This window comes from Rhinolophus sinicus, chromosome 1, assembly GCF_057876585.1.
Source record: "Rhinolophus sinicus isolate RSI-liver-muscle chromosome 1, RSI-T2T, whole genome shotgun sequence".
Lineage (NCBI taxonomy): Eukaryota > Metazoa > Chordata > Mammalia > Chiroptera > Rhinolophidae > Rhinolophus > Rhinolophus sinicus.
The window spans coordinates 19,474,417-19,501,077 of NC_142501.1; the positions used below are offsets into that span (position 1 = coordinate 19,474,417).

At 37.8% G+C, this 26,661-nt stretch overlaps 1 protein-coding gene across 11 annotated transcripts in view; it reads right to left on the reverse strand.

Moving 5' to 3' along the window:
* MYBPC1 (myosin binding protein C1) overlaps positions 1-23,227 on the reverse strand; it is an 89,594-nt gene extending 66,367 nt beyond the window's left edge. For all 11 annotated transcript variants that reach the window (XM_019732101.3, XM_019732098.3, XM_088797286.1 and 8 more), the window contains exons 1-3: positions 23,104-23,227; positions 6,928-6,969; positions 4,399-4,440 (exon numbers count right to left, since the gene is read on the reverse strand). In XM_019732101.3, the coding sequence (XP_019587660.1) occupies positions 4,399-4,440; positions 6,928-6,969; positions 23,104-23,128 (109 nt within the window). In that variant the 5' untranslated portion in view covers positions 23,129-23,227. The remainder of the gene's footprint in view (positions 1-4,398; positions 4,441-6,927; positions 6,970-23,103) is intronic.
* Positions 23,228-26,661: the final 3,434 nt, after the last annotated feature.

Consider the following 26,661-nt stretch of genomic DNA (forward strand, 5'->3'; position numbering starts at 1 on the left):
TCCAGCAGGGTCATCCGTTGCAGTAGTTGTTGGCATACATGACCAACCATAGTAACATCAACAACCACCACCACATATGGAAGACAATAACATCAACGGCTAACATTAATTCCCATGTTTTGAAGCATTTGATTAACTTATCACCTTTTCTTGATGAGGGGACACACGCCTTCACACTTTGAGGCTTTTGAAATCAGGACTCCTCTTACAATAAATATGTATAGTTCATAAATTTTTTCTCCCCCAAATCTGTCAAATCAATGCTGTATCTTATAGTCTTGTCTTAAAATTGAAAAATACAGTGATATTAATTTTTAACAAAACTCATTACAAAGAAATATGTATTTAGAATATATAGATAAAACACAGAGACATTTTAGTAGATGGTTGTCTGATATCTAAAGGTAAAATTGCACAAAAACATTTTAGCATACTAGTAAGAAGTACCAAGATAATGTTATTGCAGATGTAAAGGGACCTAAATAAAGAAAACAAATTAAAAAAAAAAAAAGAAAACAAATTTTTAATTGTTCTTTTAATTAAAAGAAAATCATATTACTTAGGAGAAATTTGCTGGAACTTCTGTTGATTCACTTCCTCCTCTGCCAACCACACTCAGGCCAAAAGAAAGGTGCTTCATATCAAGTGACGTGAAATCTTTAATATACACAGTTTATTTGTTATAACAGTTTATGTGGTAATGGGAATGCCTGGAAAAAGAAAGTTTTTACTTCTCTTGCTACAATTACCAAAAGCAGTTATTTTTCTGGAAGAAAAACAAAAAGAGGCAGTAAACATCCCAATTGGGTTTACCAAAAACTATACAGACTATAAGCTGATAAGATGAAAACATAAAAATAAAAAAATAAGCATCAGAACTTAGGCATTGAAATGAGTACTGATCTTCAAAGCAGTCTCTGATTGTAAGGATGCTGGCACATTTGCAGCCTCTCATAGGACTAGTTTTAAACTTCCCACAAGGCCAATTGTTGAAGCACAGAAGACACCCAGTCTCCTGCCTCTATGTTAACACCTACAATGTGGGTTGACCAAGAAATGTGTGATCCCACTGGTGCACCCACATTATTCTCTACACATGGCCCTCGGTGACAATTGTCTACTTCCAAAACTGAAATCCACTCTCTTCTGTTGATGGTCGTTCTCCTCTCTAAAGCTCCCTGAAGTTGGCTGCAGGAGGGCAGACCCAGCGCCTGACTCTTGCTTGGCACATAGCTGCCTTTCAATATTTGCTGAATAAATGAACGTTAGCATAAAAGGCAGATCTTTAGCCCCACTGAGAGTGTACAAAAGAATCTATACTTCACATTTTATTGATTTGCCACCTGTCATTATTCTGGAAGAATTCTAAGCCACGGTAGCATTATCTTTGTAAGGACAGTGCCTCCCAGCATGATCTGAAAGGATTTGCACATCAAAATTCTGGCATTGCTGTTTGGTTAAACACATCTTTTATTGTCATCTCTATTGTTTCAATTCCAGGACAAAGTGGGCAGTATTAAGGAACAGGATAGCTGGATGGACAAGTCCAGAGGCAAACAAGCAAACCAACAAATAGTCAAACCCCTTCCTGGGAAAGCAGCTGTTTCCCAGACAGACTCTTAGTAAATCCAAAAAGTAGGCAATTCACCCACAAGCAGCACTTATAAGATTGACATCAGAACCAAACAACATTCTGTGGCTAAAAAAACAATTTTAGAACAGTTCCAGGCTGTCGCAGAACGATTCAGGCAACCTGGGAATGATATTGAGGCTGTGCTGCTATGAAAAACATTCTTAATAGTAACAGTCTTGGAGTTATTAATGGAATATACTTCAACCAATTAGATAGATAGGGGACTACAGTGTGAAAATATTCTGCTATCCAGGCGTGACCATTTTCAATTTTTTAAGTGAGTTGGTCTTACATCGTCCATCTGTTCTGAGGGTGAGCACCTAACACACAGCATCAGTGTCTCATTCTGAATCTCACTGAGTAAGACCTTGTATGGGACTCACATCCCTCTGCGCAGCAAGTAGGAATGAAAATCTATCTAGATTACCATTGTCTGTACGTACTCCAGCTAAGCCAGCGTGGAAATTCGATTGTTCACTCATTCTACAGATATTTATTAGGAAATCAATCACCTTGTACAGCTTTCTGCCAGACACTGGAAAATAAATGAGACGAGGGGCCCAACGGGGTCTTAAGACAGGGTGCCTGACTGTCAGAAAGCTTACAGCCTGTTAGGGAAATGAGTGAATGATTATTACATGATTCAGTGGAGAAAAGAGTGATTGAACAAAGCAATACGTCCAAGAGGAATCAGGAGGAGGAAGGGCAGATGAAAGTCACGGGAAACCTGTATAAAGGAATGAAACCTGAGCTGAATGGTTATAAAAAAACAATTGGATGGACTGAGGCTTGGGAGAAGGCGAAGGGCAGAGAAGGACATTCTAGTCAATGCTGGAGAAAGGTCTGTTGCACCTGTCAATCTTGTTTATGCTCATGCAATTCTTCCTCAGCCATGGCTTTATATACAGCAATTTTTATTGTGTCCATATATTTTTTTTTTTGAAATTTTCCTGTCCTTGCTGAAATTGGGTAATAGTTGAAAGGTTTGTATATTTAGAAATAATTTCTATTTACCTTCCTTCTTTACTTAGGGATGTCACCTTCTATCCTAAACTGATTTTCTTCCTAGGCATGTAGAGCAAATATATACACTGTAGTTTACGTAGTTGAGTATGTGATTGCAAGTGGCCTTGTCCTTGCTTAACTTTTGCAAATGTCAGAAAAAAACAAATGCTACTAATTTCAGGATGCCCTCCCCACTCATTTGTGCTTGCTTTTTCATCCAACTGTGTTCTGCATAAAGAAAAGAGTTTTTGTTAATTGGTTGACTGGTTGGTTGGTTGGTTGGTTGGTTGGTTGGTTGATTTTAATAAACAGAGAGACATTTTCTCATTTAAGCACACAAATATAATATGATGACTTTTCAGATTAAGGGTCAGGCACAGGCTTTGTTTAAAATTTGACAGCATGCCCTCTGGGATTACATCATCTGCTCTGTTGGTTGAGCCTTACAGCCTGGCCCAAACACCTTTCCAAATTTGGAAACAGATATGTATGCCATTGGCCTTGAAGAGAATAATATTACAATAACTTTAGCCAGGATGTCCAAACATCCTTGAACCCATCTCATGGAAGGAGTTCAAGGAGTTTGAACTGTCTGCATTCCATAAGCAGATAACCTTCAGATGGTGGCTCATGTGGCCAGGATTAGTAGAGTTCAGAATATTATCCATGGGAGCCACTGGAGGTCAAAGACAAAATCAGTGTACTGATATTATGTGTTCATTTATGAGAGTGTAAATACAAGTTAGCTGAAGGAAAATGGTCCACTGTACTGAAAAAAAGAAGAAAAGTATTTTACTAATGTATAGGAGACAATAATGTCAGAGGAATTAGGTAATGAAGCATGACATAAGAACAAAGAGATACTTGACATAATTTTGAGTGGTGTCCAGAAAAAAAGTCTTATTGCAGTCAGGAAATAATTGGTTGTTCTAAAAATTGACCTATGGTTTTCATTACACAAACAAAAAATGAACATATAAACGATGATACAAACATATAAAGCGGATTGTCAAATCTGCCTCTGTGAAAACTTTCTTCTGTAGAAGATAATGCTCCTCAGTTTAGGGACAAATGGTCAATAATGACAATGACCACCTCCATGTAGAGATAAAGGAATTAGTATTGCAGGAATCCACATGATAAAGATTATCCATTTTTTTAAAAACTGGGCTATCTCCATATAAAGTAAAAACAGAATAATATTACAGGAATAAATGTTTCCAAATCAATAAAAAGCAACATGACATTTGCTTAAGGTTGTCTTTCTTGGCAAGCTACATAAATCATTATGTAAGTCTACATGAACACATAGTCAGTATTACAAAATGAGATGCTGGCCTTCAGAATTACTAGTGAAACCTGGAACGGTTCACGCAGTAACACGAAAACATTCAATTAAAGAAAAATCTGGGCAATCCAGATAACTTTCCAAATTGGCATAATCCCAAGATCAGACACTTCTTTTCCTTCACATGCACATTAGAAGTTGGAAACTACCAATTAATTTGCTGGCATCTCAACAAAATGCGTGCGATATATTTATCATTGTTGTTTTTCTTTTAGAAATGTGTGTAATGAAAACTGATCAAAGCATCATTTGTCATTCTGTTGATGGGCTCGTGCAGATAAGATGCAAACAAGAAACACTTAACCACATAGACGAAAGAGAAATTCCATGGAGCCACCATGGTAATCATTACTGACCTCTTTCTGCTTCTAATTTTGTTGAATTCAGCCTCATTCTCCCTCCCTCCACTCACCTTTTGGTGGTGCAGTTCCGGCTTCCTTCTCTTTGTTTGGTTCTGTGTGGAAAGTACAAGCACATTTTTAACAGTGTCTTAAGGAAAGCATTTAATGTGTGAGGCGCAATGGGGTGTGGGGGGAAGGAAAAAAAAGACAATAGATCATAAATGATCCTCATACTCATTTATTATGCTGTACATGAATTATGAATTTGGGAATTATAATGTAGAGTTGCATTAAACTAATGGATTACTTTTGAAAAAAGTATACCTAGAAAGTTGCAATACAGATTTTGTTAAAATACACTTAGCTGCTGTTATAACATGCAGGTTCATGTTATATATAATAAACTGGCATGGAAGTGAGTATAAAATGTGCGTCACTTCTTTGTAGGCCTCAACAACGGACTTACTTTTTAAGGAAGTCTGACCCATGCAATGGTTCTAATAGTTTGAACTTCTAAATGATATTGCAGTAAGGAACCACGGTATAAAATCTGAAATTACACAATAGTTTCAATATATTTCAAAATACTTTGGTGCACATATTAATCTTCTGGGTTGAGCTGAGTGGCAATAAATGCAATACGAGAACAGCAAAGTCAGATATTATCAGTTGAGACCATTCAGTTTACATTTCTCTCTGTTCAGCACCATATTCATTTAGATACCTGTAAATGGTGTGTGACCTGTGGTTTATATAAGAAAAAAATTGTTTTGAGTATGAATTCCCTCTTTTTTTGATTGACTCGAGATCTGAATCTTAGTTAATAAGGACAGTTTTAACAGAGTTTGGAAAGAGACTTGTTTGAGCAACAGGAAGTCAGTATTGTGCAATGAATATGAAATATGGCATAAGGGAACTAACTCTGTAGTGGCCCAGTGACAGCTCCTGCTCTGAAGAGCAGAAGGGAAATGTTATGTCTATAATGGCCTGTACATTCTCAGTGTACACAATATTGGCAAAAATAAATCTGTATACGAGAGAAGAAAACATACCAAAGAAAAAGTTCCTAAGAAGAATGTCACATATGTGTACTGGTTGAAAGAAAGCTACACATCAGCCTGCCTCTGTTTAAACTCATGTGGCACTGAACCTGTTTCATTCATTTGGACACATAGCAATTCTATACTTCTTAAGGGTTTCGAGGGTGTGATCTAGTATTCTTAGCTGGACTAAGGGACTCCCATGAGCAGGTAGATTGCTCAAACTGCCCTCCTGAAAATGATTTCTAGGGTGGAAGAACTTTGTAAGCGCCTTATAAATTTCCATGCAAAAAGATCACCAACAACTGAGGTCTTACTCAATTCCTGCTTTCAGCTGGGCTGGACTGGTCTGTAGTGACCTCCTACCCCTTGTCTTCACGCTCATTGTCAATTCAGGGGACATGCTTTAAGTGACCTACTGCCTTGGGAGGTTCTTATAGTTTTGCCTCCTGTTTCAGCACAGTGGTTGTATTTTATTTAATTGTTCTCTGGTCTGTATTTTATTTTCTACTTGGCTGTAAATAAACTGAGCACAGGGAAATATTTTCTACTTGGAGTTGCCCACTACATCTGGTACAGTATGTTCGTACCTAGTTATCAATAAGTATTGGGTAGGTAGCTCTGTATCCTTCTGATGGGTTCGGGCAGAGTTGTGCACATGATAAATACCCTGTGGATAATTCTCGAATGAATACTGGCTTCTCATCCTGTTCAAGGAGGAAGAGTTGATGAGCGAGGGTACTTGGGTGTCTTCATGGGAAAATGCACATAGTGTTGGTGGCCTCCATCTTTGGGGCTATTTGACTGGGTAGACGTAATTCTGGAGAGCCATGTTGGGGTTTAACATTCCACTTGGGCTCATCATTTCTTTCAATCCTGTTCTCGTTCATAAATCTGTGTAGGTGTAAAAGCAGGTGTCACCTGCTGTGTCGCTAGGCACTGCCTCTACCTGTCAGGGAGTTCACTGGAAATGTTACTTCTTGTTTTTTGTTGTTGTTGCTGTCACCTGGTGCACAACAGGGTACTAAGATCTGGAAAAGTTTCTTCTGATGTTGAGCCTCAGATGTCACTAAACCTTTCTGGAAACTCGCTGAGGAATGTGTGGAGGTGCTTGATAGTGGCATAGTCCAAGTCTACAAGGGGCTGCTGATCTTCTGGGACTGAGGTGGGATCCGCTTTTCACTCTCACAAGAAAGATGCAGGTTTTGTTTGCCCTTAGCTACATGTGAAAAAGCACTGCAAATCCTCAGACCCTTGGAAGTTTAGCCTCTATGACGCAAAAACATGGGCATAACTATAGCTTTGGCATACCTCTGAGGGTTTTATAAGTCTGTGATGTGTCATCCAAATTAGATTAACATGAAAGGGTTATACAAACACAATGTATTATTATTATTATTATTATTATTATTATTATTATTATAAACCTATCACAACTGTGGTCATCCAACTTCTCTATAGGAGTTCGATTAAAGCTCACAGTTCACTGAAGGCTGAATCATGCTGGGATAGACATTCTATATTTGCAGCCCAAACATGTGAGTTAGTGTTTTCACTTACCTTCTGGGGGTGGGGCTGGAGCTGGGGTTGGCACTTCATTTTCTAGAAGTGAAAAGAGTAATGGAAGAATTAGGCTCATGTATCACAGAAAAAAGCTACTTTCCACAGCCCCAGGCTGCACTCAACTCCAGGCAGCCATCTTACCTGTACTGACAAGAGGGATAACGCAGGAAAAGCATCGACCTGTGGCATCGAGAGGCCCAAGACACACTGCCTTTTGGCCGATAGTGTGAGGTGAGGATCTAAATGGTATTATACAGATTTTCAAGATGTGGCACAGTGTAGTGATGAACAGAGACAGGTAAAATGGGGATCCAGGTATCCTTGCCACTTAGTTATCCCCTCAGGCAGAGCATTTAACGACACTGAGACTGTTGGTCTTCTCTGGAAAGATGGACACGACGACACCTATTTTATGTGCATAGAGTTGCTGTGAGGATGAAATGAGACGCAGTGTGTGGCAAGCGTGTCCCTTGGAGACTAAGGTGCTCACATCCTGTAGAGTCTAAGGTGAGGTCAGTGCTCAGTAAATGTTTTCCCCAGAGAGCAAGGGCACCACAGTTTCTGACATCATGAGACTCATGAGACTAACTTTCTGAATGTTGATGAAACCAAAGTCCTCCGACTTTGCAGTGTTTCTTTTTATAAGACAAACCACTGTTCATCGGGAAACAAGTTGTTTCTCACAGTGGTTTCTGGAAGTACCTATGCCTGCAGGAGATTTCCACCTACACTTATCCTAAGTTTTCAGAGCTCTGGGTTTGAGGTTTTATACCTGGATTTGGATATCCAGAATTATACAGAAGTATGGTGGTAAAGCCTGTGAAAGAATCTTCTGTTAACAAATATACTATGTCCAAATAGCTAAAGGCATAACCCGTGACCAAAGGGCTTAGAATTTCCCCTGCTGAGTCCCCACAGATGCCCAGAACTGAGAATTAGTGACGTGTGTGAGAACCAGCTGCTCTACTCCAGGGCAGGAAGAGGCAGTTAATGAAGGTGATCTCTTTTAAAAGGATTTTCTGCTTGACGATTAAATACCAAAGAAAGGTTTTTATATTATAGGAACTTTGTAGGATCCCAGGAGCTTTGTCTGTCCGGATCTAGGATTTTCCACAGTTTTTCCCTAAGTGGCTCTTTCCAAGCCAAGAAGACAATACCTCACAACAAGCAGTGTGGCCCGAGAGTCACTATGTGCAGGCCAGGCGTCCTATTTCAGACTGGGCAGCCTGGGGTGAGCATAGAAGAAGGAATGGATCTCATGGCAACAAAAATCAAGAGAGAAGCGAGGCAGGGCTGCCAGGATGTAGCAACATCTCCTTCTATCACTAATTTTTGGTGCCAGGTATAAACTCCCATTTATTGTTTAAAAAAGAACCAACCATTTTCATTCAGATGACCACCAATAAGTATATTACTATTTACTAATGAGAATAAAAAATATGACCAAAGGAGGGAGGCATATAGCCTTTCAGACTGGCAGAAGATAACATGGCAGGATGTGATAGGGTTTGAAAGACAAATGTTCCTTCGATGGCATTGAGAGAACAGCTTTCGTTTCTTGCCCATGTCATGGAAAAGATCTTTAGTGCCAGCGTCAACCAGAAGACAAAACACTAGCTCAAGGCATTTTATTTTCAGAGATCTGAGTGCAGAGATGGAAATTGAATGTTGACCTCTTGGCTTTGAGTACATTGTTGCAGCACACAGATATCAGAATACTGAGAGGGAGTAGCCAATTTCTTTGACGCGTTATCTTTTGGATTGTTGCCCATTGTCTGAAGACCTCTTGTGGCTGTCTCTACAGACAAGTTTCTCTGCCCTCCAGTCTCTTTTTCTCACAGTCCCAGAGATTACTTATGCCACAGCTGGGTTTCAGCCTGTTATTCTACACGAGAGGGTACCTGTTAGGCCTACACTCTTCAGGTTAGCATTCAAAGGCATTGTCGGCAGGCACAGCCTATCTTTCCCTCCTCTTATTGCACCTCAGTGGCCCCTGTGTTTTTCAGCTGATGTCTCTTTTCACCTTCTGACCTTTCTGCCACGGAGAAGAGTGATGATCCCCAACAGACCTTTTCATTTTTTCTCTACATGTGATTCTGTCAGACAGACCTAGGTTTGAATCCTGACTCTATGCTGTATTAGGGTCAGGCAACTCCTAAATCTCCATCAACCTGCTATCCTCATCTGTGAAAAATAACTAATAAGATAAATGCCTTCATAGGGTGCTAATCCTACATAAAAAGCCTAACACGATTTCTGGCATGTAAATAGAGCTCTATAATTTACAGCAATAACTATTATCATTACTGTCCTTTGGCAATCTTTGTCTTTTTGACATGTCTCTTAAGACTCTCAGAGCTAATTATTCCATTCTGTTCCTCTCCCTTATTTTCTCTGCATTCTGGACCACATTATAACACACTCTTGTTTCACTAGTTATTTTTAAATTATTTTTCAGTTGTCTCAATATATTTGTGTGTTTTTTTCCCTCTCAACTAAACAAGGACAGGGATCTTTCATTCCTTTCCCATCTTCCTGGTACCTCATTTCATTGCTGAAAACACATTAAATGCATAGTGAATTGATTTAAAAAAGAATTAAGAAAGCCTTCTTTGGTGATTGTGTTTGAACTACCAAATTGGCCATGGTTTCTCAGCATCTGTGTAAACAAAGGCCCATTAAGCAAAGGAAGCCAGGGTTGCTTAAAATCCTGTTTTCGAAGTAAGGACAAGGGTGAATTCTAATCAAATAAGTAAAAAGAGAATCATTTTGAACATTGAAACTATAAATGTGCCCTGAATGTGAATTCTCCATCTCCATTATGTCTCTAGTCCCAATGTTCTATGTAACAGCTTCCAAATCAAACTAAAGTGAGAGTTTATAGGGCTTAATTCAACTTCCAACAAATCCACAGACCATGGGTGATTAATAGCTAACTATGTCAGATAGTCAGAACCACAGAAACATTACAGGATATTAGTGCTGGTACATTTTTAGGATGGTTGCAGGAAGTGAAAGTAGAAATGCCTGCCTGGTAGGTAGGTGGAGCCAGAACTTTTCCTTCTTAAAATCCTAAAAACCTCATTACTTTACAGCCAGTGAAAGAATAAATAAATCACAATCACTTTTTGACACCTACTGCATACAGGACCTAGTATATATTCACTCTTATAATATCAACAATTCTGTGAAGTCTGTGCTAGAATTACCCCCATTTTGCAGATGGGAACTGAGGCCCTGGGAGGTCCCACAGCTCATTGGGGGTGGGGGCAGGCTCTGGCCCAGGTCTGCCTGACCCAGAATCTGGGATCTCCAGCCTGGGGCTGCACTTCCCTTCTCAGCTGCTCATACGGTAGAGGCAGAAGTAAACTGATTGACTTTTCAGAGCGATTATTGTATGTTTTTTCTCACTGACTTGATTGGTATTATTGGAAATAACAGCACAACTTATCACAAGGTTCTTGGCAGGAATGAATGAGTTTCTGTAGGGGCAGGGAACATAGAGCACACTGTGTAGTCCTTATCTCTTTATGGTTATCATCACTATTATCAGAATTTTACTGTGACACCCCTGTGAGAATGACACTCATGTCTTTCCACACATGCCACCTGCTAAGAATTGGGCTTATTTCACGGTCTGTGGCGGCATCACGTTAGAACATAGTTGGAATGGGGGTAGGAGATGAGGAGGCATCTGGGAACTGAACAGAGAAGTAGGCTTCTTTCTCACTGTCCAACTGTAACATGGTAATAATTAATTTTGAGGAAATTTACATGTATTATATAGAGTTTGTACAATGTAGATAACTCCATCAATCAATCAATCCTTGTGGGATATAACAGGTAAGAAAATGAACTCAGTAGTTTTCAGGGAATTTGAAACAGAATTCCAGCTGGCCTAAACCTGGAGAGATGGGGAACCAGGAGTGGTGGAGGCCAAACAGCACATGACTTAGACTGAAAATAAACCATTACAGGTAAAATAAACCACTTCAGGGGCAGAAGTTATCCTCTTTTGCCTTAAAGGAACTGCTCGCACATCTCTTTTACTTTAATTCACACCTTTGTCTCTGACTTTACCCTTAGCTTTGCTCTCTTCTCTAAAAATCATTTGCATGTTCCTAAAATTCATTGGCTACCTCTATAACAATAATTATTCACAGCCATTTCCACAGTACCCCACTGAATAGGGACCATAAGAAGAAGCCCCCCCCCCCCCCCCCCCCCGTGCGACCAAATTCATGAGCTCTCACGACGAATTTAACAAGAGTGGGGGGTTGTAAAACTGGCTAAGATGAGATGGCTGTGTTTAAGAAACTCACAGGTAAAGGAACTGCCGTTTTCTATCAGTTTCATCACCGAATCAGGTAGATTTGTTCTCTCGAAACATTGAAGACTCACCACCGCTGTGGCCCCTCAAGTGCCTCTGAAACTGCCGTGTGCACACAGGTCCTGTAGAGATTTGGTCAAGTGCAGATTCTGACTCTGGGGGTCTGCAGCAGGGTTCAAGATTCTGCATTTCTAGTAGGCTTTCAGGTGACACTGATGTTGCCAGTCTGCCCCCTCCCCCCCCCCCCACTGAGTAGTAACAAGGCTCAGACTCTAAATACCACCGAGTGCTCTCCATTTCAAATGAGATCATCAATGCTAAAGGGTTTACAGTAGATGGAGAGTCTTCTTCTCTTTGATCACAAGCTTCTTGAGGACAAGGCCTGTCTCCTCCTTTTCAAATTCTGCACAGCAGGTGCTCCATAAATATAGTTGACTGGCAGCCTGTTCCTACAAGCACAAAAGCCCCTTCTCCCTGCTGCCAAGAAATGAAGAACTGGCCCCTGGCGCTCAAAGGGCAGCTTTCTTCGTCTGCCTTACCCACAGGGAACACTATGTCTCCCATTGGTGACCCTTCGCTGGCCTAATGCTCCCAGGCATTCGCCAGCTTCATCATTTATATTTCTTTGTACTGTCAACACACATCTTCCGTTTCTTAACAAGGGCAGGAGAGCAATTAGGGCTAGAGTTTTGGCCTTCAGTGACCATACATCCCTTGCCTTTCTAAGGAATCCTCACTTTCAAAATCTGGGCTGCATTTCTTAGCAAAAAACCCTTAGACACCCATACCACCTCCACTCTCAACTAGCTTAGCTTTGCTCTAACTACTATCAGAAAGCACCCGGCCTTGGGAAGCTTTAAGTCTTTCCTCTTAAGATTTAGAGCAATCAGGTACTTATCAAGGTGAGGTCCTACTATACCTGTACTTTTTCAAAAGACAAAGGGCAAATTCTGTGGGACTTTTCTGCCAGGTAAATAAAGCTGGCTTTGTGTACCCCCTCTCGCTGTCCCATTGTCTCCATTAGAAAACATACCAACAGAATGGACTAAAGAAGCAGGGATATACAAGTTGTTCTTCTTAAACTTTTTTTTTTAATAAAATGAAGAAACGAGGGTACTCTGACAAATTAAGCCCAAGGAAATATTTCAGTGGACAACAAGAAAATTAACTGGATTCTGAACCAGCAACTAAAGCGAGCTCCTTCCTCCTTCTGCAAGGGCGGCTGATGTTTGATCCTGTCTAACTCATAGCTATAGACTTTCTCTCCCTCTGCAACCCTGAAATGCTTTCAAAGGGCTTGAGCTATTTGTGGTGGATTTTTCCTATGACCACCTACTGTAAAAAGCACAGGTATGCCACCAATGGTAGGCCTGCACAGTGAGTGCCAGGGCATTCTAACTGACGGGCACTGGTGGCAGCGATTAAGCAGACAGCCCATATGTGGCCTTGGTGCTGCCGCTGAAAGACTAGGAACCCGGTAACTCCATAAATGGTTTTGCTCTCTCCAAAGCAGACCATTTCTACTTTCAAGGATCAAGGGATCCATACATAGTCAGCAAATTCAAGGGAAAAAACTCTGAAGTCTGAAGAGGCATTGACCTGCCTGTCTCTATATATGCCTCTACACCAAAATGATACAAACAACCCAGCTTTCTCCTTCCCCTGGGCTCACTGGCTCAAATAACACATTTCTTGACCTTCTTAAAAATATTTTATGGACTCTCGTGTTCAATTTAATTGAGCTTTTTGGTAACACGGAAGGCATAATTGCATCATATAATATGCTATATAGCCACAGAAAAAACGGGAAGAGCATATAATACTTGTTATCCTTGAGTGATAGAATTATAGGCCTTTTTTGTGGCTTTCTTTTGGTCACTTTTTTGGGTTAAAATAAATGTACTGAAAACATCCTTTGGTAACTTGGCATACAGGAGAAAATTGTATGCTATTCCTAATTATTATTTTTTTAGTCTTAATATCAAATTGTTGGTTTGAAGTAAAATATGTGAATGCCCTATGTATTACAAACGTCCTGGTGACCAAGGCTGTATCTGGCCAACTGCTATTTTGTCACTTTTGGTAGTACAGCAAATTATTTTTCTTTTTAGGTTAAATATGTCATAAACACTGTCAGATATATTCCCTGTTGACTGTGAGGTTTGCACTGCATACATGTGGCAGCCTGGATCGCACATGCCTAGAAAACAGCAAAATGGAAACTGCTTTAATATAAAATATCGTTCATGTGGTGGTGTTCATAACTCTTAGAGAAGTTTCGATTATATGAATCATAAGTGTCAGCAAAAAAATCAGCAACTATAAATGATAGTGTATTTGTATTGGTCATATTGCTTACATATCAGAGATAAAGGTTTTGGACATAAACTAATGTTTAATTTAATGTTGTACAATCTCATGCTTATTTTGTCTTGTGTTCTATTCATTATAGTCTGATATTTTCCACCTTGAGTTTTAAGGGAATTACACATTTTTAAAGAGCAATTCTATATTGATTTATAATAATGATTCTCAAAGTATGGTCTGAAATCCCCTGAAACCCCATTAAGAAGTCCACGAGGTCAAAAGTATTTTTAAAATAATGTTAAGACATTATTTGCCTCTTTCCATTCACATTCTCTCACAAGTATGCAGTGATGTTTTCCATAGGATATATAATGTGTGATGACATAATGCTCCGACAGTTAATGGAACTTGTGCTGTGTATTCCTTTTTAAAATTTTTAATCAATTTTAACTTCTAATCAATAAGTAAATATTGATAGATATAATGTGCATAAGCAAACACTTTTAATTTTTCTCAGTAATTATTAATAGTGCAACTTTTAAACCAAAAAGTTTAAAAACCATTTGGAATTTATTGCAATCTTGTTAAAAATATTTTGTGTATATGTTTTTCAAAAAATAACCTTCGTTTAGGAAAAATCTATAACCTTGATTAATAAAATGAGTGAAGCAGTCAAAATAAAAGCCATAAATTGATTCAGGGCGGAGGGTAAAAACTTATTTTCCTATGTGCACAATAACAGGGACAAAAGGGCAATATTGTTTAGTATCATTTCTCCTATTCAGAATTCAGCTATCTAGCAATCTCACTTATCTAAATAACAGCTGCTGCTCAACAAATTTTAAAAAGTCTCCAAAGAGCAAAATGGATTTGTCTCAAGATCCTCAAGCCCCTTAAACTCTGAGCACAAAGAGTTCAAGTGCTTTATTCACAAGAGAAGCCCCTGACCAAGGCCCTCAGTTAGTCTGGGAACTGGGACTAAGTTGAGGCAGGCCAGGTGCCCAGAGAACAATTTTTAAGGATGCACTCACTCACAGATACTGACCCTGTACTTGCATGATCCCGTGAGTGCCTCCTTAAATGTGGTGCCTTAGGAGCCTTGCAGGGCACTCCATATTGTAGCCTTACTCATTGAGATTAATGACTTGGATTGGAATTCACAGCAAACAACAAAGGGAAGGGAAGGGGCAGTTTCACATACTGACTGACAACAGTAATAAAAAAAGACAGCAGCTTCCCAGCAAGTGATGAACCAGGAAAACTATGAAAAATTGGACACAAATTCAAAATACAAATAATATGAGCCCATTTAATACAAAAGCAAATAATTTGGGCCGTCAGGATACCTATCACATGGCACAATAACTGATATCTCTAATTTAAGACAAAGTTAAATTATATCCACTTTACTTTGTTTTTAAAAGCGAGGAGTAACATACTGCATTCTAGGCATATTTCTACCCAAATCGATTGAAACAATAAGGTTCAAGAACAAAATAAACCCTTAGCTAATCCAGAGAAACCAGCTATTCAGAATGATTCAATCAATTTAATTCATAGTCATTTACTGTGGCTAAATATTGCCAAAGACTGTATTCTAAGGTGTGCATCAAATATGAAAAATTTCAGTGGCTCGTGATTCAATTTGATGGAATTTCCCTGAATTCACAGAGTTTTTTCCTCACCTAGTCAACTTGTTCTTATGTCTTTCTATTTATGCATGTTTCAACTCAAGATGTCATTCCACAGAGGAAGAGGATTAAAATATGGTTAGTATTACATTTCAGCAAATAGCTTCTCACTATTAACATGGGGCTGGATGAAAATAAGGCCTTTTGCTATGATCCAATGACTTGTCTATTTATCCTTATTCTTACATGCTTTAAAGTAAGGATTCAAATAAGTGTTGAAGCGGCATAGATAGATAGGGGTGGTGGTGTCGGAAAACATTTACTCATATTAAAGAAATTTAAAAATTTTGCTCAGCCTAAAAGGCAATTATTGCTAAAGGGATTTGAACTGTTAACAATTTCTTCGTTTAGTCCCTTATTATGCCTTTCCTGGGGCTCTGTTCCTGGACAGACCATCACCACAATCACGTCACTCTCACATGGTGATAGCGTAATCAAGTTCCTTAAAGGCCAAGCTTGCCCCAAGGTATGGCTGGGCCTGATGTTGGGTGACTTTTTAAAAATAGAGGAAGGACAGGACCAATGCCAGGTGGGGTCATAAAAATTAAATCCCACAGCAGTAAACACAGCAGCACTCAATCAATCAACCACCACATCCATATGTGGTCATGGAGACTTCTTTATGCAGTTATCTCAGATATTCAGACCAGAGGAAGACCCCACCTGGCAAAAGCAGCCCTGGTGGGGAGAAAAATTATAACATCCAACAAACGCAAGCCTGTTAACGCTCGGTGGCAGATATAGTTACATGTTCCACTGTACAGGGTGACTCTTTCATTTAAGTGGGAAAGGCCATGACCCCACAATGGAGGGAAGAAACAACTGATTGTCATCGTCTGTCTAACAGCTAGAGACCCCCAGCTGGACATAACACATTTCAGTGGGAACACAACAGAGGCTCTGGAGTACAGAACTCTTATTTGATCAGAGCTTCCCCGGGTGAAAGCTGCTTCACCACAGGTTTAAAAACAACAAAAAAACCTTATGGTGCTGGCGATGACAGCTATGATATAAAGAGCAGCTGTTTGGGAATGTGTTATAAATATTAACACAGGTAAGGAAGAGAGCAGTAGTTGTTATGTACCTTAAAGTGATTGTCATATATTGGTGGAAATACCTTCAAAATTTATATTAAATGTGAGGCATTTAACACTTTATGCCAGACAAGATTTCTGAGTTTGCTGCTTTAGAAGGGAAATACTTGAGTTCTTATTATGTGCTAGGTCCTGTTTTGAGCTTCTTACCTGATTTATCTTATTTAATTTTTACAAAGACCCAATGAGTTAGGTACTATTGTTATTACCATTTTACAGATGAGAAAACTGAGGCATACGAAGTTTAAGTAATTCACTACATGGTGCAGTTTGACTTTGAATTGTCTAGAATAGTCTATGAATAGCATACTTTGTTCATATCACTATGTTTAATAATTAATATTACTTAATATGCATAAGGAAAAAGCAAAAATACATACTATATGCAGAAAGACTTTAAAGACATCTAACTTAAAAACAAGAAATTAAAATGTAGAATTATACACATAGGAGAATTTTTAGTTATAAGCAGAGAATTCTTTTCCAAGATTCATAAAGTTTTATAGACAATAAAAGCTATTACCTGATACAAACAAAGAATTCCTGAGAAATTAAAAACAAAACAAAACATTTGATGCTATTTAGAGGAAGAATTAGATAATTTTGGAGAAAAAAATTAGCCTCGGGTTCTTATAAATCTCTAAAGTACAAGACAAAACAATGAATAAAGCAAGAGTTTAAGATCTAACATCTGACATATTATTAGACATAATTTTAGATATTGTATTAATGTGACAACTAGGCCTATACAAAGATTCCTACGAGAGTATAAAAGGGCAAAAGTCTTATTAAAGTGGATTTCAGACTTGCAAGGTATAATGAAAGTCAGATTACAGGTAGCTTTTTTTGTGTACTCATTTTAGAGAGAGAAACAAGCATGTGATTAAATGATCCCCGTCTTTCTCTTTGCAAAATCAACCACTTCACGCCCCAATCTGACGGACTAAAACTTTACTCTGAAAATGCATACAGAAGCACATATATAACCAGCCCCATGAACAGGTACATCCTGCAATGTGACATGTTGTCTGTCTGTGTGGCTGTCCAATGCAGATGCGATCTTGTAAGTTATTTCTGGGACTATCCACATAGAAGAGACATGGGTGCAACAAGACAATATGGTCACTGATATCTTTGTACAAAGCTCTGGGTACAGAAGCCCAGTTCTCTCTGGTAATGAGACAATTTGCATACATGCAGGAAATGAAGCGATAAAGTCTCTTCTTTTTCACTTTCATATTCCTTAATCATTATGCTTTCAAATTTTGGAAACCCCTCTTGAATGACAAATAGCTACTTCATGATGACCCTAACACAGGACACTATAATTCAGTAACTACCTCTCTGCGTACTTACTGAGTTTCCACAGGGCCAAATACTCTGAACCGACTATAGACTCCTGCAGAAAAGACATCTGTTCCCATCGCAAACTGATATGGAATAAAAGCAAAGAAACAAAGCATGGCTATCCAAATCACCTCAACCTCACACAGGAAAGTAAAAGTTTTCTGCTTAGTTTTGATTGCTAGAGTTTTAATTCTGTTCTTCATTATCTAACACACTCAAGTATGTCTAGAGATGAGGTCTAGAATTACCACAGAACTCACTGACTGCCAAGAGTATTTTGTGTCTCTGAATACAAGTTTCACAGACTAATCAAGGAAGAGTGCAGATAAAAATAGTAATTATTAACAATAATAAAAATTCTTCTCTGTGTGTCCATAAAAAGCCTACATATAAGTTTTAAATAAAACAATCAGAAAGAATATAAGCAAAAAATAACAAAAATTCTTTCTAGGGCTGTAAAAACAATAGCCCTTATTTCCTTTCATAGCAGCCTCTTCCAGCAACTGTCCAAATTTTTGAAAAGGATGTATTTGTTTACAGAAGTATTGCAAAAACATTGTTTCTTATTCGTGCAAGTTTTTTAAGTGACCATTTATTTATTTATTTTGCTGTCCAAGTGTTTTTTTTTTAAAGCGACTTTAGCCTGGGTAGTGTACTCCAACATCCACGTCAGATCCAGGGACTTTAAAATTGCTATAAATAAGAAAACTCTGTGAATTATGTGTCTATAAGGAGCCTAAAATAAAATGTTTCAAGGCCATGTCTCATGGCCAAAATCAAGTGGGCCATAGAGAGAACAAAGGATTACAAGTACTCCACTTTTCCCTTTCTCTTGGGTCCCTCAGCCCAGCCAGGGAGCCTAACCTCTATCTTTGTTCATTTCAGGAACTTTTCACTCCCGGTCTTCGCTGCTGTTTGAGAGGTCTGGGGAGAGTTCTGATTTACTGAATGAGAGAAGCAAGGATACAATTTGTCTTTCCAAAGATTTTTTTAAAGCGATATATTTAGGGCGCTTGAGAGGAAAGAATTGGCTGTCCTTTATCTATCTTCCAAAACAGGTGTGGTCCGGACAGTCATAAAATCAGTCTACTGAAAAAGAACGATTTTGCCAAGTATTAAGTCTCTCTAGTGTGCATTGGCCATGGAGTATTTCTTCTTACAAGAAACAGACAGCTCAAATCTATACATCACATATCTCCAGCACAGCATAGAGAAGTTTTTTCAGGGGAAAAAAGAATATTGTGGCATTCATTCATACAACTTCTTTATTCCTCATCCAAATCTTTAACTTGGCCTAAATGAACCATTCAACATAGGAGGAAAATAGTTGCTCTTGATAGAATAACATCCCCCCTCTTCGACCATTCTTTCCCTTACTTCCTGCAAATTAACTTTTTCCCTAGTTGAGGGAAAGGTACTATTTTGTATTTAAGATGACTTTGCTAAAGGCAAATTTATTTTGGTGTCTGGAATAGGTCATCCAGTCTCATGCAGGTAGAAGCTGAAGGTCAAGGAGTAAATTTGAGAGGGAGGTTTTCCATCACCAGGGTTCCTTTTCTGAGGATGATTAAGCCTTGAGCCATGCTGAGAAATGGGCAAGAGGTAATGAATGCTGCTCTTCTTTCAGATACTAGGTTTGGGACTCAGCACAACTTGAAAATGTGATGAAATCTCTGGGGACCAAGAAAGAAAGATATAGCAAAGGAAACGCTGTTGTGGACAGAAAAAAAGTTATTCTCCATTACTATGTTCCCGCCTATTTCTACTGAAAAAAGGCTGAGATAGATTAGATAGATAGATACTGCATGCTAATATAGCAAAATAATCTGTAGCAACAATGTCATGCCTTTGATTCCTGGAGTTATCAGAATGGCCTCTTAAAATTATGGTCATAAACGAAGTCATGTTGTACCGTATGTTTGAGTTTTTAGGAAGAGATTTCGCATGGAAGATGAGGAAGCGGCAGTGATTTCCCAAGGTTTTTTGAGTGGTGCACAAGCACCAAGGAAGAACTTTGCCTTTTTCCTGCAAGTTAAGTACATAAAATATGAAAGAGCCGGATACATCACGACAAAGTGAAATTTGTATTGAGGCCTCAACTTGGTGTTTTAGAAGAGAATTTTCTAGGTCCTATACATTTTGACAGTTAACAATTGTCTAAGTGTATTAGAGAACCAGTCGTTATGGTTTTAATTATCAGAAACTACAGAGATAAAATTCTGAGGAATCATTTTTGTGGGTTTAAGAGTAATTCATAGTATTTTTAAACTGTTTTAAATTCCAAGAAAGGCTATTGGAATTTTCTAATTTTATGTTGATAAAATTGCTTTTTGACAGGAAAAGAGACATTTCCAGTGAAAGGTGATTTTTTAATTTTTATTTATTTATTTATTTTTATGCCATAGGACCCAGGGGCAATTAACTGTGAGAGCTTTTGGAACAGAGACCCTGTTGAATATATCTCTATATATCTCTAAAATCCCAGCAACTAGCCTCTGGTAAGTACTCAATCATTGACAACATAAATAAATGTATCCAAAGCATTCCCACAAATCTCAAGCTTTTTTTCCACATCCTCTCTCACTATTAGGATAGAATAACTTAACATTATTAGGCTTCAGGTTCTGCATGCATTCAAAGTGCAAGACAGGTCTCTTATCTAGAACTGATAATGCAAATAATATAGTTCGCTAAGGAATAAATACACAATGAATAAAGGTGGAGAGGAGGGTATTGGGAAGTGGTTGTTCCTTAGAAACAATGCTTTCTTCCTCCAAAAGGGGTTACCAAGTCATCCAGAACACTTTCCAGGGTCTAAATAAGGATCATTGACTAATTACTTCCATTAAGAGTTCCTCCTTGAGGCCCAAAATTACATCTGTCCTTCCTCCTCCTGAGAAGGACCAACTCTCCCACGACCCAACATGAAGTTCCCACAATTAGGCCACTGGAGGCTGAGAGGCAGTTGAAAGATACATCATTTGCATCTTCAGGTGCTGAAAACTCAATCTCTTTCTAAGAGTTGCCAGGTCCTCCTGGATCCTAAGAGGGCCAAATCAGCCCATGTATTCTATCAAGATTAATAGCAAGAACATTCATAGCATGTCCTTCCTCGGCATGGTTCTCTCCCCTGGGGAAGAGACGTTAAAAAAACCTGGAGGGTCGGGAAGAAACTGTCACTTGGGAATGCTTCTGCAGATACTTTAAAATGACTGAAGAAATGGTTTGGTGGCAAGTTTTATTCTTGAAGCTGTCTTTCAGAGGGATGTTTGTATGGCACAAAACCAACCCCAGTAAAAAATGAAATCAGTGAGGAGAGGGTGCAAGGACCAGAACAGTTCCTAAATTGCCATAGTCCTTCCTCTTCTGATGTTAACAATGTTAAAATGCAGTGATTTCACCAGGAACACTCTTCAAGGAGCAGTGTCCTTAAGAATCAGTTCTGCTGGCAAGAAAAACAAACAAACAAAAAATCCCTGTACTTCCTCAAAGGATTTTAAATATATCAGTAACCCTCTTTTTATCTCCACTCCCCACCACCCAAATTTAAACTGACCAAAGAATCTGTGCGTATAAAATTACTGTCCTGGGTGGGGGAACTCCTACACAGAATATCACATCAACAGTGCTTTTATAGCAAGAAAATATCATGAGGACTTTGGTATCTGTGTTAATTTATTTAAAAAATATTTTGGGGGGATGGGAGGAGCTGAAGTTAAAGATATGTTTTCCTCTTTGTAGCTCAAAAATGTCATTGTCTTTAAAAGTAGAATGTATCAGATGGAGTTGTCAGACTCAGATAAAGGAAAACTTTATGCGTGTAGCAATCAGAGTAATTTAATTAGTTCTATAGGTTCTACGGTCTGTCATCTTTATTAGTTTTTCAGCTTCCTTGTCATTTTCAAGTGGCCTCTAAAATAACACATGCAAATTCATCCCCTAAATGCAGGATAATTAAAACAATATTCTGTCCTCAGTCAGGAAACATAGAATGCATTTCATCCAAATAAGCCTTGAAGAGGCTAGTCAAGTGACAGATCAAATAAAAAGGACACTTAATACACATGTAAATCATTTGCATTACAAATAAGACACTCTAGCAGGGGTTGGACTCACTGCCTGCTAGTCAGGATTAAGTTCCCATATTAATGCATGCATTTGGTGTGGTTATTTCGGGTGGAAGACTTCATCCATCAATGCCCTCCACTACTAAGTAAAGCCAAGCTGTAAACTGATCACCACAGCCTGTCAACACTGGTTACTTAATTACATAAAGAAAATATATTTCAGAGACTTTTGATAATTTGGTTAGTATTTCAACTTTCAGTTCAACATCTAGCATCTTTTTAAGGTTCTTCAAACTAATGGCTAAAAGCAGTATAAGAATTAAAAATGAAAAAACAAAATACTATTCTTTTGTTCCCTGCTAATCTTTTCCTTTGGCTTTTATTTGCAGAAGTGAAAAATAAAGATTCAATAAGCATTCAGGAAGACTAATATGTATGTTAATAGATGTTTCCATTAAAAATTAAACTAAATAGTACTTGTGCTATTAATTTATGTTTTTCATGAGTCATTTTAGTAACTTCTAACTCCAATTTATTTATGTTAATTAGTAGTTTTAAAATCTTGATTTTTTTTATAGAAAGAAGAAAGTTTCTTCTAATGAAGAATGTTTTCATATTTTCAGTTTAATTATTTTCAAAGGCTACATATTTTGAAATTATCTGCATTAATACTCATTAAAGAACATAACCCATCAATGAATACTCAAAGTTATTCTCTTTTACCCAGGTGTTTGATTTTCTTTCCATGCAAGAATTTAATAATGTAATAAAGCTCCAAAAGCACTGATAAAAGCAAAAAAAAAAAAAAAAAAAAAAAAAAAAGCCTACATCTGTATATTCTAAATGTCTTTCGGTGAAAAAAATAGCAAATCTGGAAATAATACCACAAATTCGTTTTGGAAATTTTGATCAAATTTATAAACCATGTAAGAAAGCATTCCAAGCCACTAACACTCCACAAACTGCAAATATAGGGTGAGAAGTTTGTGATTGAAACTAAGAAAATACACTTGAAAACGCAACCTGCTCACCATGAGCAATTAACATCCTTAAATTACACTTTAAGGATCCTTTACTACAATCGAATTATAAAATCATAATTAAAAATTTTAGTCAATATCCCTTCATAAACAATCATTGTCAGATATTTTTCAATTGGTTATACTTTCTTATATTTTTCTTCTGGTCTTTTTACTCTCGGGAATCTTTTCCTGAAGTCACAGTAATTCTATTATTATATAGTCTATTTAAGAAACTGGATATTTGTTTGAAAATAAATACCAAAATAAGCGCACTGTATTAAAATTACAACAAAAAGATTTATGGATGAGTCTTACCCTCTTTCTTAGTGGGTTCTGGCATGACCACAATAAGAGGTTATTCACCAAAGAGTTTGCTCCCCTCCAGTACTAGTTGACAGAAACCCCCGAGCAGTTGAGAGATGGTGCAGGTCAGTGTGACAAGCAGTTGGGGAGAAATCCAATGCTTTTGTACTGCCTCTGAACATCAATCATGTTGGCACCGCCCCTTCTTTAGCCCAAGGATGCTGGAACTTGACAGCTATGAGGACCTTTCCCACATCTGTTGTCTGCACTCTGCTCTCTCGCCTACTGGAAGGAATCTCCTGTCCATCTCATGTGGCTGATGAGAACACCTCTAACTTTCTAAATTCAGCTGCAGCCTCATGCTCCTTCTTACCCTTTTTTTTCCTGTCTAATGGAGGCATGTGTCGACTGAAGCTGGCAAAATTTTGCCAGATGACAGAAAATTAAAATATATTTAAAAATTGTAGTATGCTAATTCAGCATATACATTAATTTTTATTAAGATATAAAGGAAAATCTGTTATTAAGATAATTTTATGCTCTCATTAGTTTCTTATTTTTGTGAGCTCTTAATTATTGGATTTAAATTTATCTTATTTTTATTAATATATTAATATCAATTTGAAAAGCCAAATTTCTATGTTGACTATCTTCTCTCATTTTCTCTTCTAAGAATAGCAAAGGTTTCTATTAAGGAACACTTAGACTTTACCTTTTCTCAAAGAACAACCTTTAAAAATTCACATGGCATATAAAAAAATGAAGTAATGATACGTGCTATAACATGGATGAAGCTTGAGTACATTATACTAAGTGAAAGAAACCCAACACAAAATACCACATATTGTACAATTCCATTTGTATGAAATGCCCAGGATAAACAAATCCATAAATTCAGATAATCGATTACTAGTTGTCAGGAGCTGGGAGGAGATGGAATTGCAAGTGACTGCTAATGAATGTGGAGTTTCTTTTGGGGTGGATGATGGAAATATTCTGGAATTAGATATTGGTGATGGTTGTACAACTTTGTGAGTATGTTAAAAACCACTGACTTGTACACTTAAAAGTCTATGGGGGATGGGCAAAGAAAGTTAGACCAGTAGCTATTGTTTTGTTTCAAGGTGGCAGACAAATCTAATTTAAGATATTGGCAGACTGTATCATATTGGACCACTTTCTCCCAAAACTCTCATGGCACTGATGGAGAACTATGAACTACCAAGTGGTCAAACTAAAAAAGACACCTTACTTTCTTTGTCCACATGGATGACACCTCAGAAACTGGGACCAAAATTAGTTTATATGAAAAGATGACTCCTTGAGTGCCTTTATTGATATGTGTTTTCAAGATCATTCTCAAGAGACTTTGATTGATTTGTACTGAACCAGCCACACTGTCTCATTTAATTTCCCTTGTGGCTGAGAGCACAGCTGGTCAGACTTAGCTCTACCAAACTCTGTGCCAAGCTAACTTTTCATATAAAGATGGAAACTCAACTTAGAACTCAATAGCATCATGCTTTAGCTATGTGGGGGGAGGGGGAGGAGAGACAGTCAAGGAGGTTCATGAACATCTATCTACAAAGAAAGCCCTTTCTCAACCACATAGTGCCACTGATCCCATTGTTTTGCTTTTTAAAATACTTCTTGGCTCTTAGATGTTGAACATCAGCCAGAAAACAACATATTCTGTAATACAAAGCTAGATGTGCTTTGAAAGAATGAAAAACAAACTTTTTAAACTTTTTTTGCATCTACCATGAGAGAATCAATAGGAGAGACAAAGTAAAGAAACTAGAATCTGAAGTCAGACCCTTGGGTTCTATTTCTGGACCGTCATAGAGCTGAGTTACTCTAAGAAAGACAAGTGGCCTTTCTGAGCCTCAGTTTCCTTTTGTATAAATTGAGAGGTTTAACAAAATGGCCTCTGATGCCCTTTCTAGGTTTAACTTTGTGATTTGATACTGGTGCTCCCTAAAAAAGAATCATTTCCCCCCCAGCATTCTCAGCACGCTGAACACCACATATGAAATTGACAGAGGGACAAAGTGTCACATTGCAGAAGAATGTTTATAGTGATGGGCAGATTTCACACATGCCACAAAAGAGGGGCCATGTCATCACTGGCTTCTGCGGAAACTCTGTTGGATTTTTAATACACTGGTCATTTTACTGATGTGAATAAGTGCCAGGAAATATTGCAGCCCATGGAGAAAATATTTTATGACCTGGGGAACTATTTGGTAATAAAGGACTTGATTGTAAAAAGACAAAACCTAATTGGAAGAATCCAAAGTATGAACAAATTCTATGATATATGAGTGTAGAGTATGTTAGATGGTTAACTCAAAATTTTAAATTAAAATAATAAGGGGACATGTAATTTTCCTAGGATTGTATTGTTTTAGGAACATATAATCCCTATATCAGATCTTATACATCATCCATCTAGAAGGTTGCGGATTCTCTTTTATTTATTTATTTATTTATTTATTTATTTATTTATTTATTTTTATTTTATTTTTAATTAAAGTTTATTGGGGTGACAATTGTTAGTAAAGTTACATAGATTTCAGGTGTACAGTTCTGTGTTACATCATCTATAAATCCCATTGTGTGTTCACCACCCAGAGTCAGTTCTCCTTCCATCACCATATATTTGACAGATTCTGTATCTTCAATATCACTCTCAGGCAGTGGGGAAAACGGTCAATAGGACTCTTTTTCCTTTTGTTAAATGCTTTATTGGTTTTATTCTCCTTTGCATTATTTAGGATTAGATTTGGCTGAATATTGCATGAACCCACAAAATAACAACAGTTAAATCAAGGCAGAAGTATTTCTTGTTCACATACAGGAAGTCCAAAAGTAGCTAGTTTGGAGTTGTTATAGTGGCTCTGCAGTATCATCAGAAATCCAGGCTCTTTCTGCTCTATCATCCACCAGGTAACTTCATGGTCGAAAATGGCTGCTAGCACTCAAATCATTACATCCACATTCCCAGCAGCAGAAAAATGTTTTTAAAAAGGACTCACTTCCTCCATTTTTCAAAGACTTCTTTGAAGTCCCATACAAAACATCTAGTACATTCCACTGAACTTGAATACATGGCCATATCTGGCTATAAAAGGAGTTGAAAAATGTAGTCTTTCATTCTCAGTAGCAATGGGCGTCTGTTACTAAATAAGAGAATGAGGAGAATGGTGTTGGATAGGCAGATATCAGTCTCTGCCACATCTTTCAAAATAAAAGCAATAATGTTCTCTGTACCAACCAAAGAATGCAGAAAAGTATAAATAATAAGCCTCACTCTCTCTCCAATGTTTCCTTACTCCAAGGTGTGAATTAGGGTCTAAATTTCTTCTGTGCTCATATATACACGTACTCATATGTAGGGAGTTCTTCATCTATTTTTATTTACATTAATCTTTAACTTGATTTTTCTATTTAACATGTCATAGACATCCCTCCATGTTAATATATATACTGGGGGTGCCAAAATAACGTATACAAATGGACACTTTAGTCAACATTGCTCTCTCTCTCTCTTTTTTTCTATACACACAC